The sequence below is a fragment of the Myotis brandtii genome, unplaced genomic scaffold, assembly GCF_000412655.1.
Source record: "Myotis brandtii unplaced genomic scaffold, ASM41265v1 scaffold510, whole genome shotgun sequence".
Classification (NCBI taxonomy): Eukaryota; Metazoa; Chordata; class Mammalia; order Chiroptera; family Vespertilionidae; genus Myotis; species Myotis brandtii.
Genome location: NW_005369443.1, coordinates 573000 through 586056, shown reverse-complemented (window position 1 = coordinate 586056; position 13057 = coordinate 573000). Strand labels below are relative to the sequence as shown.

The 13057-nt window shown below is 50.3% G+C and overlaps 1 protein-coding gene across 1 annotated transcript; it reads left to right on the top strand.

Moving 5' to 3' along the window:
• Positions 1-2343, top strand: ABHD11 (abhydrolase domain containing 11; the record flags this gene model as incomplete). Its single annotated transcript, XM_005877241.2, has 6 exons — positions 1-59; positions 221-359; positions 1031-1204; positions 1376-1546; positions 1648-1829; positions 2053-2343. Coding segments are annotated over 6 exons (858 nt in total), but the record flags the coding sequence as incomplete, so codon positions are not given.
• Positions 2344-13057: the final 10714 nt, after the last annotated feature.

Sequence of the window (13057 nt, the reverse complement as noted above, 5' to 3'; positions counted from 1 at the left end):
TGCTTCTCCAGGGCGCCTGTCGCACCCAGCAGCAGCGGCCACCGCGGCGCCGAGCCGAGGTCAGTCAAGGGCACCCGGTGGGAGGCCGTCCATGAACCCTCCTCCTCCGGTGCGGACCCGACGGCCCCACCTCCTCCGCTTGGGCCCGCCTCCTCCCGGCCGCTCTCCCAAACCTCTTCCCCAGTCGGCTCAGATCAGCCCCCATCCTTGCCCCGTCCAGGAGATCGGTGCCGCTTTCCTACACGCTTCTGGATGGGGAGGCGGCCCGCCCGGCCCTCGTCTTTCTGCATGGGCTCTTCGGCTGCAAAACCAACTTCAACTCTATCGCCAAGGCCCTGGCTCGGCAGACTGGCCGGAGGGTGAGCTTCCGGGGGAGGCGGAGTCCCGAGGGAGGCAGGGTCGGGGGGCGGGGATCCGGGATGAGGCTGAGGCGGGGCCAGCTCCTCTACCCTCACCGCTGAGACCGGGCTGAGCTGTGACAGGTCTCTCTGAGCGAAAATGAAAGGAGAGATTGACCTAAAGATGCAGCCTGCAGGGCAGACCCAGGCCCATCCATTCCCTCGTGCTTCCACCCTCGTGCTTCCACTTCATCTGCATGCTCCAAACTGAGCTGGGCTCCACTGTCCAAGGCCTAAATGCAGACCCCCTCCCCACTACGGGGCCAGCCCCTTGCTTGTTCACCAGGGATGACAGGGGACTTACCACCTCTCAGAGCAGTCCATCCTTCTGTGCTTCAACTGTTGGAAATTCTTGGCGTCTTCTTTCTCTGGAGTTGCTACCCAGCCAGGCCAGACCTTCAGAGATGTGGTCACACAACTTGGGCCTTCTCTTTTGTGTCAGTGACCCCAGGTTCTTCACCTGGGCCTCCTAGGTCTGGGAACTGGGCCTTCTCACCATCTGAGTCCTCCTTCTGCTTCAGGATCTCTCTCCAGGTTCTCCACCCTCTCGGCCTGCAGGTCTTCCAGGCCTTTGGCTGACCATGCCCCCAGTGTGGACGCTAGTGCTGCCCCCCTCTCATCCCACTCCCCAGGTGCTGACAGTGGATGCTCGGAACCATGGTGACAGCCCCCACAGCCCAGACATGAGCTATGAGGCCATGAGCCAGGACCTGCAGGACCTCCTGTCCCAGCTGGGCCTAGGGCCCTGTGTCCTCATTGGCCACAGCATGGGAGGCAAGACAGCCATGTTGCTGGCACTACAGAGGGTGAGCCGACCTTATTCAGGGCTTCCTCCCATCCAGTGTAGATCCTGAGTGCCCAGCAGGCAACCTGAGACTCAAAGGAGCCTGGGATGGCCAAGTTCAGGATCGGGGAACCATGCCTGCAACCCACTGTGCATGCCTAAGGCTGGTCCCCAGTCCAGTTCTCTCCCACAGCCAGAGCTGGTGGAACGTCTGATTGCCGTGGACATCAGCCCAGTGAACACTACATCCAGCTCAGACTTTCCAGCCTACATGGCAGCCATGAAAACCATAGACATCCCAGATAAGGTGTCCCGCTCCAGTGCCCGCAAACTGGCCGATAAACAGCTCAGCTCTCTTATTCAGGTGATACCCTCAAGGCCCTGGATAGTTTGGGTTTGGACCTGTCAAGAGACGAGTGGCAGCCCAAGTCTCACAGGGAGCCCCCCCATCTGCACCCCCCACAGGACATGGCTGTGCGACAGTTCCTGCTCACCAACCTGGTGGAGGTAGACGGGCGCTTTGTGTGGAGAGTGAACTTGGATGCCTTGGCCCAGCATGTGAACAAGATCTTGGCCTTCCCACCACGACAAGAATCCTACCCTGGGCCTACCCTCTTCCTCCTCGGTGGAAACTCTGAATTCGTGCCGTAAGCCAGGCTGAGAGGTGGACAGGGCATGCCTTACTTACCCAGCCCCAGCCTGGGGAGCCTGCCTTGGGGAGGGGTTGGGTGTGGGCAGTGAGCTCCTGAGAGCTTGGAAACACCACGGGGCATATAGCTCTCCACCTCTTCCTGCTCTACCTTCACTTTTCTTTCTCTTCCCATGTCCCCACTTTCATCCCTTGTTGGCGGCCTTCTCTTCGATGGACAGTCCCAGCCACCACCCTGAGATTAGGCGGCTCTTCCCTGTGGCCCAGATACAGACTGTGCCTGATGCTGGGCACTGGATCCACGCTGACCGCCCACAGGACTTCATGGCTGCCATCCGAGGCTTCCTGGCCTAGGAGTTGCTGGCCAGGGGGGTCATGTTTGAAACCCCAGGTGTCAAGGCCCTACAGCTCGTCCACTGTTTCTGCACAGAAGGACTCAGGTGGGCACTAAGAAGGCACAAGGTGCGAAGGTGGTCAGACCTCAAGTTTTAATGAATAAAGATACTGATCTCTCAAGGTTCTGGGCTGAGCGCGCTCACCACCAACGCCCCCACCAACGCTGGGGGAATTGAACCCACGGGGTCCTGGCAGTTCCGGGTTGCATGGGGGCTCTCAAAGTGCTGCTGGACTCTCTCTGCAGCTGACTCTCGACCAGCTGCTTCACCAGCCGCTGCATGTCCTCCTGGGGGCAGGAGAGAAGGTTCACAGGCAGACCCTGGGCCTGTCTCCCTGTACCTCCCAGGCCCAGCTGGCATTTCCACCCTACCTCCCAGGCCTCCACCTCCTGCCTCAGTCTCAGTTTCTCCTCCAGGACCTCCAGCAGCTGGGCCTCTGCAGCTCGTAACTTGGCTTTGCATGTGTCCAGCTCAGCCTCCACAGCCCGTTTCCTGCAGGTGGCAGGAAGAACAGCCTGAGGCCGAGGACTTACAGATCTGATGCTGGGCCCTGGGGGTGGGCAAATATGGCCACAGCCCCTGCCTTGTGACACAGAAAGGTGCTTGTGTGGCGTTTCTTCCAGGAATGCCTGACTCCCCCTCCCCTCTCCCAGCAGGACAGAGTCCTGAGGGTGAGCCAGCACTGCCCCCGCAACTCCCACAAGCAGCTGCCTCTCACTTGGCAATGGCTTCATCCCGCTCCTGGAGGACTTGGTCCAGCGAGGGCTCTGTCTGGGTGTCCCCCAGTGCTCCAGCCGCTTAGGATTCTGGGCTCTGTTGCAGGGTGGGAGAGGAGGGAACTGTGATTGTGGGCTTGCCTGGATGAGGTGCCCCTCTCTGGGCCCTTCCGCCCTGGCCTTGGCCCTGTGCTGATATCAGGAAGGGAAGGGTCTGGGCACTCTGTATCTGCCCCTTAGTGTCCCGGTCTCGTGGACTTGTAAACGTAAAGCAGGGACACTCATGCCATGGTGAGGGGTAGCAGGTGTGGCCCATGCCTGGCCGAAGGGTAAGCAGAGAGGGCACGGTGTTTGGACCCCCAAGGAGGAAAGGAGTTCTCACCTGACCCCAAGGAAAGAGAGAAGGTGGGTTGGAGGATACTTACCCCTCAAGGGCCCCAGACAGAGAGGGTGGCTTGTGACAGGAACTCTTGTCAGCCGGGTGGGGCAGGTGGAGGACATAGCCCTTTGCCCTCCCTTCCTGGCAAGGCACTCCTTGTTAAGCCCCGCCTTAGGCAGGCAGGCGGGTCCCTGCCTCCTCTCCTAGATCCTGGAACCCTCCAGCCAGGCCCAGAGCCTCTCTGCATTCCTTACCCAAGGAGGGTGCTCTCCCCACATCAGGACAGAGCCAGGGATGCTCCAACGCTGAGAAACAGGTGCCCAGCCCCCCAACTTGAAGGATTGGCATCTTGGTACCTTGAATGGCATTTCCACACTTATAACTATAACCTCACCTCAGCAGAAAACAAGAAAAAAGTTTAACCATTCCTGGCACATTCCTCCTAACATCTTTTTTTTTTTTTTTTTTAATCCTCACCCAAGGATATTTTTCCATTGATTTCTAGAAAGAGTGGAAGGGGTGGAGGAGAGTGGAAGGGAGAGCAAGAGCATGGATGTGAGAGAGACACATTGATTGGTTGCCTCTCACACCCACTGGGGAACCTGCAATGGAGGGACCTTGACTGGGAATCGAACTCTTCGGTCCAGGGGCCGATACTCTAACCCAGCCGTGGGCAAACTACGGCCCGCGGGCCGGATCCAGCCCGTTTGAAATGAATAAAACTAAAAAAAAAAAAGACCGTACCCTTTTATGTAATGATGTTTACTTTGAATTTATATTAGTTCACACAAACACTCCATCCATGCTTTTGTTCCGGCCCTCCGGTCCAGTTTAAGAACCCATTGTGGCCCTCGAGTCAAAAAGTTTGCCCACCCCTGCTCTAACCACTGAGCCAAGCCAGCTAGAGTTCCTAACATCTCTTTTAAAAATATGTTTTGATTGATTTCAGAGAGGAAGGTAGAGGGAGAGATAGAAACATCCATGATGAGAGAGAATCATCGATCAACTGCCTCCTGCACCCCCCCTACTGGGGGTAGAGCCCACGACCTGGGCATGTGTCCTTGACCAGAATCAAACCCAGACCTTTCAGTCCACAGGTCGACGCTCTGTCCACTGAGCCAAACCAACTAGGGCTCCTAACATCTTGAATGTCCATCTTCCCTAGCAATATTGCTCTTTATTCCTCCAGTGTTTCCACCATTCTGATCCTTGAGCATGGATGGGTCTGCTGGGCTCTGAAGGGGGTCTCGGTGTCCCACGCCTCTCAGTGTGATTATTGAGCATATCAGTGACGTCAAAGGTGTAAAAGGGAAATTTCCCCAATTAGAGGCCTCTTCAGCAAGGTTGCAGCTTGAGGATTAGGTCCTCAACTCAACCCTAAGGGGGTGGGGGGCGGTGGAGGAGGGTATAGTGGGGATACATGGTGATGGACGCAGACTTGACTTGGGGTGGTGAATGCAATACAGTGTACAGATGCGTTGTGGAATTGTGCACCTCAAACCTGTAGACTTTTGTTAACCAGTGTTAACCAAAAATTTATTAAAACGGAACAAAATAGTTCCTATAAGACCCCCCTGGAAACCCCTTGCAGACATCACTCCTGGTTGTTGGTAGGTCCCATTCAGTCAGGTGCACTTCCAACAGCCAGACTTGACAATTTATTAGGTTGACGCCCAGGCAAAGAGGTGGGTTGAGCTGTACTCCCTGATGCAACACCCCTTTTGTTGAGATTCAGGGTGTTTCAAGAGGCTACTCTGTTCCATGATCCAGACAGGGGTCTCCAGGGCTAGTAAAGGCAAAGCACAGATATAATCACAAAAGGGTGTTGGAGGTCCAGGGGGCAGTGGGAGCACAAGGGCCCCTCATCCCGTTAGTCAAAGGGGGTTCCACAGGAGCTTGTCCACAGGCCGGCAAGAATCAGCCAGGCAAAGGGCTAACACTTTTTTAAAAAATATATTTTATTGATTTTTTACAGAGGAAGGGAGAGGGATAGAGTTAGAAATATTGATGAGAGAGAAACATCGATCAGCTGCCTCCTGCACATTCCCCACTGGGTATGTGCTTGCAACCAAGGTACATGCCCTTGACCGGAATCAAACCTGGGACCCCTGAGTCCACAGGCCGACGCTCTATCCACTGAGCCAAACCGGTTAGGGCAGGCTAACACTTTTGCCAGGTTTGTGTGTTTTTTTCATTTTAACTTTTTATTTGGAAACAATTCCAAACTAGTCTTTGATGTCCAAAAAAATAATTCTTTTAGGATTAAAAAAAATCTAATATGGTATCAAGCATTTACCGGTTTTCATATCTCTCCAGTCTCCCTCACTCTAGATTCTAGAGTCTAGAGTCTAGAACAATTAGCAGCCTTTGAGTTTCATGGCCTTGACACATTTGAAGATTACAGAGAAGTTATTTTAAACTGTCCTTCGCCCTGCGTTTGTCCAATCCTTCCTCATGATTAGACCACTGTTACACATTTTGTGAAGTTAAATCACAGAAATGATGCTGTGTTCTCGTATCCAATATCATTCAGAACCAGAACTGGGGGGTGTGAATGTTGACTACTTGATCATGATTGGTAAGTGTTGGGGAAGGAAGTTACTTTGAGATATTGAATTGAGATGTTGAAACTTCCTTTTCTTCATCCCATTTTCACCCATAGGTTTCAGCATCCATTGCAAATGATGATTTTCTAACTTCACCATTTCTTCTGCACTTATTTGTTGGCATTCTATTGCAAAGAACTGTCTCTTCACCCCCAATTATTTATCCATTTATATCAAATGGACTTCTGGTTTCCTATTTTATTCAATGCATTATAACCCATTCCTATTGCTTATGTCAATGCTCAAATGGTGCTAGGTTTAGGTTTGGTCAATGGGTGCCCCTTGCTGGCCTCTTGCCGTTTAGATATGTGACATCATCCTTTGAACACTGCCTTTCTTTCTCGCTCGGCAAGATAGTCCAGGCTCATCTTGTTTCACCCTTCCCCAGCCTTAGAATCAGCCATTTCTACAAGAGGACCTGTGTGAGTGAGTGTGTGTGTGTGTGTGTGTGTGTGTGTGTGTGTGTGTGTTTTCAGGGCTAGTATTTAATGTGTGTGTGTTTTCAGGGCAAATAGTATTTAAAAACCAAGATCTAGTTGTTAGGTGTGCTTGTTGCAATTAGGGTAATCTCTGCTCCCCAGCCCACTCAGTAGCCACACATTTATACCCACAAACACACACAACTACATTTATCTTCTTATCTATGCAATGGTTAATTTTATGTGTCAACTTGACTGGTTAAACATTATTTCTGAGTGTGTTTCTGGAAGAGAGTAGTTTTTGAGTTGATGGACTGAGTGAAGCAGATGGTCCTTCCCAATATGGGTGGGCACGACCCAATCCGCTGATGGACTGAATAGGAAGGAAAAGCAGAGGAAGGGTGAATTCTCTCCCTCTTCCTGACCGCTTGAGGGGGGATACTGGTCTTCTCCTGCCCTGGAACTGGTCCTTACCTCATCGGTGTTCCTGGTTCTCAGGCCTCTGTACTCAGACGGGAACTGTACCACCAGCTTTCCAAGTCTCCAGCTTGCAGATGGCAGACTGTGGGACTTCTCAGCCTCCGTAATCCGTGAGTCAATTCCACATAATAACTCTCTTTCTCTATATTTATTCTATTGGTTCTGGTTGTCTGGAGAACCCTAACTAATACAATTTACATATATGGAAGAAAGTTTACATTTAGAGCTTAAATTCTAATCCAACAGCACGGGGTTCATCCCAGTTTTCCTCCTTTACATATTTTACCCCCTTGCCACAATTGTCTTCAATATATTTCATAATTTTTTCAACCCCCCGTATGTAGCTAATCTCCAAAAACAACTGGGCTCCCCCTAACTTAAATGCCGTCCTTACATGGGCTCAGCTACTGCAGGGCTGCCCTCCCACCCTATTCCAGTGCCTTCCTCATGCACGGTCCTGGCTGCCAGTGGGCTATCAAACATTTCTAAGAGCTTTACATTCATTCATTCATTCATTCCACAGATATTTATTGAGCACATACTATGTACCAGGCATGTTTCCAGGTGATGGACATAAAACAGGAAGACAGACAACATTCCCTAACCTCACAGAGCTCACATGCTAATGAATGGGGAGATAGACAATAAACAAATGGATGAGTATATAAGAAGGTAAGAAGTCCTATGGAGAAAAATTAAGCAGGGAGAGAAAATGAGGAAGAACCTGGTGACTGCTATTTTAATATATATGTTTTTTTATTTCAGAGAGGAAGGGAGAGGGAGAGAGAGAGAGCAACATCAATGATGAGAGAGAATAATTGATCAGCTGCCTCCTGCAGGCCCCCTAGGCATGTGCCCTGACAGGGAATCGAACCGTGATAGGTCACCGCTCAACCACTGAACCATGCTGGCCAGGTGAGACCTTAAAGAGATCACAAATATTAATCCATCACTTAGATGAAAAACAACCATTCTCATGATTGGAATAATATTTCCAGCAATAGCATCATTCATGGATGTAAAAAGTGCTATATTTCCAAGCACAAGTGAAGATGCCATGTTCAAGAAAACTGTATTAGGAGATGTTAAGGATGACACATGACATATGACAATGAAAGGCAGAAATGCAAGTGAAGGGTTTGAATATACTTTCATGAAATTGGAAAAGAACTGTTTCAAAATAAAGTTATTCTAGCCCTAACCGGTTTGGTTCAGTGGATAGAGCGTCGGCCTGCGGACTGAAGGGTCCCAGGTTCGATTCTGGTCAAGGGCATGTACCTTGGTTGTGGGCACATACCCAGTGGGGAGTGTGCAGGAGGCAGCTGATCGATGTTTCTCTCTCATTGATGTTTCTGACTCTCTATCCCTCTCCCTTCCTCTCTGTAAAAAGTCAATAAAATATATTTTTTTAAAATAAATAAAGTTATTCTAAAAAGCATGTGATTTTAAATTTTAAATATTTTAACTAATATAAGTAGGGAACTGCTTATCTCATCTGAATCCCTAAATGTTCAAATTAGAATATTGGGCCAAAAATTTTTTTAAATTTTCTCATTGGGAAAAAGAGTGAATAGCCTTATATTCAGGCACATAGTGAGTTCCATCACAAAGCCCTTCCTCAATATCACACACTGAGCAGTGGAACTTATTCCCAGATGCCCACACCTCCCTACTTCCCAACTCCCCCAGGATGGCTGAGCACAGGCTCAGGGGAGATGGTCACAGGATGATGGTAGGGGAGGCCAGAAGGGGGAAAAAGAGCTGCCTGTCAGGGAGTATTCCACTTTCCACCTTTAGCCCTTGTTTCTTCTTCCATAGACACACAAACCACTCATACACACTCCATGGACTGTGGCCCACAACTTCCATCTCTACACAAAACAGACTACTCTTGCCACCCAAGCCGGGCAGGGGGCTGGGCTTTGTGGCCTAAACAGCTGGGATATGCAGAGCTGGGCAGCTTACAAACCATGTCACCCGACCCTCATGACCTTGTTTGTGTTTACCTTCCAGAGCCTCATGGTCCTCATCTGTGAAGTGGACTCATGGAGGCCCACTGATAGGGTCACGGTAAAGGTTAGACGAGGTACCTCACACAATGACCAGCACTTTGAGGGGCCAGGAGCCAGACTTCCCAGGAGAGGAGAAAGAGGAAGTAAGCCTGTCAGAACGCAGCAGAAAAACAACGGGCCCAGCCGGTGTGGCTCAGGGGTTGAGTGTCGACCAATGAACCAGGAGGTCACGGTTCTATTCCCGGTCAGGGCATATGCCGGGGTTGTGGGCTCGATCACCAGTGTAGGGCTTAGGGCGTGCAGGAGACAGCCGATCAATGATTCTCTCTCATTGTTGATGTTTCTATTTTTCTTCCTCTCCCTTCCTTTCTGAAATCAATAAAAAATATATTAAAGAAAAACAACACTAAGAGTCTCTCTCTCTCTCTCTCTCTCTCTCTCTCTCCAGCAATGGAGCCTGAGTCAGCTCCCCCTTCCTGCTCTGTACCCTGCATAATTCTGCCCCAGAGACAATTCTGTTCCTGAATCCTACACAAAGCTGCCTCCTCTTCCTCCTTCAGACCCCTACAGCCCTATACTTGCCCGTCATTGTCTTGTCATTGCCAAGGTGTTTCTCCCACCAGTCCGCAGGCTTCTGAAAGGCAGGTGTTGACTGTCCTCATCCCAACCTGGGCAAACGGGTACTGAGCTGTGATGGCATCGGTGAGGCAACACTGGCCTTGACCAGCAGATGGCAGAAGTTATCAATATCTGGGATCCAGTGGGCAAGGGGTTGCCTCACCCTCCCAGCCTGTGCAATAGAAACTGAGGGGACTTGGGAGCTTTAAATGCCCAGCCATTCTCCCAGTGCCCCTCTATGGGAACGCTGCTCATTCCAGCGTGCAGGTGTTTACCATTCATCCCACAATTCATGTCTGTGCCAGCCTTGGGTAAGCAATGAGAACACGACCGGTTCCTTTCCTTCATCTAATGAGGGACAGACACCAGGACAGTAAGCGCTATGATAGCACTAAGCGCTATTCTCCCCCTGGACAACAATCCAAATGCCTGCCTCTGTGAAGTGGTCCCTGACCCCAGGAAGCTGGCTGCTCTGAGGACCCGAGGCATCTTGTGTAGCAGTGCCTATTTTAGCCCCTGCCGTGCTCTGGTTCCTCTGTCTCTGCCCATCCCTCACGTATGAGGGAGTATTCCACTTCCACCGTTAGCCCTTGTTTCTTCTTACACACACACACACACACACACACACCCTGGGCTGTGGCCCACAACTTCCATCTCTACACAAAACAGACTACTCCTGCCTCCCAAGGCTCCAGCCGGTGTTCCACACCAATCCTCATCTACTGTCTACATGTCTTCCTGGATGTCGGGGCTACACATCCCGGTCTGAAGTCTTCCCCTTCCCTGGATCTGTTCCTCTTCTGAGCACCAGTTCTGCTCTCATCTGCACAGAGTCACCAGGGCCTGTTGCCTCTAGTTCATAATATCTGTCATTGTTTTCATGTTTTACAACAGACATACTCTTTTAATTATTGAAATAAACTCTAGTAGTATTAAATAAATTCTTGAGTGCCTTTGACACTTTTCTGCATCCAACAGGTCCTGCTTTTATTCAGATCATAGTCTCTGGTCTCTCTCCTGGATACCACAGCAGCCTGCTACAGCCAGCTGTCCTCCATGCTGCTACAAAGGGGCCTCTGCCCTGGCTTTGGAAACTTCCACGCTAGCCACTTCCAGCCTGGACCTCTCCCATGAATTCCAGACTCACAGAGGCAATGGCCTACTTGCCCTCCCCATTGGGAAGTCTAAGGTGCAACTCAAACTTTAATAGGTCCAAACCCCAAATCCTGATTTACCTCCACCTTCAACCTGCTCCTCCTCGAGTTCTTTCCCCACCTTTGCAAATGCAACACCATCTTTCCAGGTGTTCAGGTCAAAACCCTTGACTCCAAGCCCGGCTGGTGTGGCTTAGTGGTTGAGCATTGACCTGTGAACCAGGAGGTCACAGTTCCAGGTCAGGGCACATGTCCAGGTTGCAGTAGGGGGTGTGTAGGAGGCAATCAATCAATGATTCTCTTTCATCATTGATGTTTCTATCTCTCTCTCCCTCTCCCTTCCTCTCTGAAATCAATCCTATATAATAAAAGGCTAATATGCAAATTGTCCCCTTGACAGGGAGTTCAACCAGGAGTTCAACCAGGGGGTGGGGCCTGCTACCCAACCACACGTGTCCCCTCTCCCTGGCTGGCCCAGCCCAATTGGCCGTGATTGGGGTGGGCCAGCTGGACCCCACCCGTGCACGAATTCGTGCACCTGGCCTCTAGTCCTATATAATAAAACCCTAATATGCAAATCAACCGAACAGCAGAATGACTGGTTGCTATGATGCGCACTGACCACCAGGGGCAGACGCTCAATGCAGGAGCTGCCCCCTGGTGGTCAGTGTGCACCCCCACAAGGGGAGCGCCACTCAGCCAGAAGCCCGGCTCATGGCTGGCAAGCGCAGCGGCGTTGGCAGGAGCCTCTCCCACCTCTGAGGCAGCACTAAGGAGCCCTCGGGGGATGTCCAACTCCCAGACATCCTCCGAGGGGTCCCAGACTGCAAGAGGTGCAGGCTGGGTCCAGGGACCCCCCACCTCCACCCCGTGTACAAATGTCGTGCACTGGGCCTCTAGTAAAAATATATTTAAAAAACAACAACCCTTGACTCCAGTCATCCTTGAGTCCTCTCTTTCTCTGTTGGTTCTACCTTTAAAATGTATCCAGAACATGACCACGTCTCACCATTACCACTGCCATCACCTTTGTCCCAACCACCTGCGACATTGCAACCACTTCCTAAATGATGTATCTACGTCCTCCTGTCTCCTTCAGTCTATTGTCCACTCAGCAGTCAGAGTAATCCTGTTAAAGCCAAGATGGATCATGTCCCTCCTCTGCTCAAAACCTGTGGCTCCCATTCCAGTGAGGGACTAAAAGCCAAAGGACACTATTACTTATAAGGCCCCTTCCTCAATTCTCTGACATTAGCTCCTCTAAGCTCGTCCTCACCACAATGCTCCAAGCATCCTTGCCTTCTTGCTTTTTCTCCAACATTCTCCCTTCTCATGGTCATTGCATTTAATGTTCCTTCTGCCCAAAATGCTTTCTCCCAGAGATATACATGGCTCCCTCCCTCACCTCTTTCAGATATTTATTTACTCAAACACCACCCTCTCAGGCCTCCTTGACCATCTCATTTAAATTGGAATTCCCACCTTGCCCTGGCCCGGTAGCTCCGTTGGTTAGAGCATAGTCCCGGTACACCAAGTTGGGGGGGGGCGGGGGTGGCATTTGTTCCCTGGTCAGGGCACATACAAAAAAACAACCAATGAATGCATAAATAAGTGGAACAACTGCCGGAGGCTAAAGCAAACAGTATTAGCATAAAAGTGCAAAAGAGACATTGGAAGACCAATGGACTTCGATATTCAGCGTGGCTGAATATCAGCACAAGTTTGCTCCTGCTGTGATTGCAATGGCTCCAGGCGATTTCCTGACCTGATAATCCTTACCTTTACCAGACTTTACCTTTGATCTGCCTGTATCCATTGCTAAAGGGCAAACGTGTATTCAAAGTGAATAAAAAGCAGATGGACCCAGTATCAGTTCCTCTAAATGCAAGAGGTTTCCACCTGGCCCCCCATGCCTTCAAAATTTATATTTCTTATATAGTGTACTCATTGTGTCCTCAGCCCTCCTGCAAGTCATCCTGAACTTGCCATGCAGGTCATGGTAACAACAAGTTGTTCTCTCTCTCTCTAAAATAAGTAAATAAATAAATAAAATTGGAATTCCCACCTTAAACCCAGCACCCTTTACCCCTTCTTTCCTACTTTATCTTCTCCATAGTATGTCATCACAGTTATATATGTTATTTAGTCATTTATTTTTGTTTATCATCTCTTTCCACTACTAGAATGTGGACTCTATGAGGACAAGGACTTTTGTCTGTCTTGGTTTCTGCCACATCTCCAACATCTAGAACAATCAGCACATAGTAAATGCTCAATTAATACCTTTTTATTGAAGGAATGAATGTCTGACTCTTGATTGCCTTCTCCTTGTCTGCAGAATAAAGTTTAACATTCAAGGCCTCCCTCACTCACCTCTTACCCACACTGACTCTTATACCTACCCAGTGTCTGGGCACACTCCTTCCTCCACCCAGGAAGCCTGCACT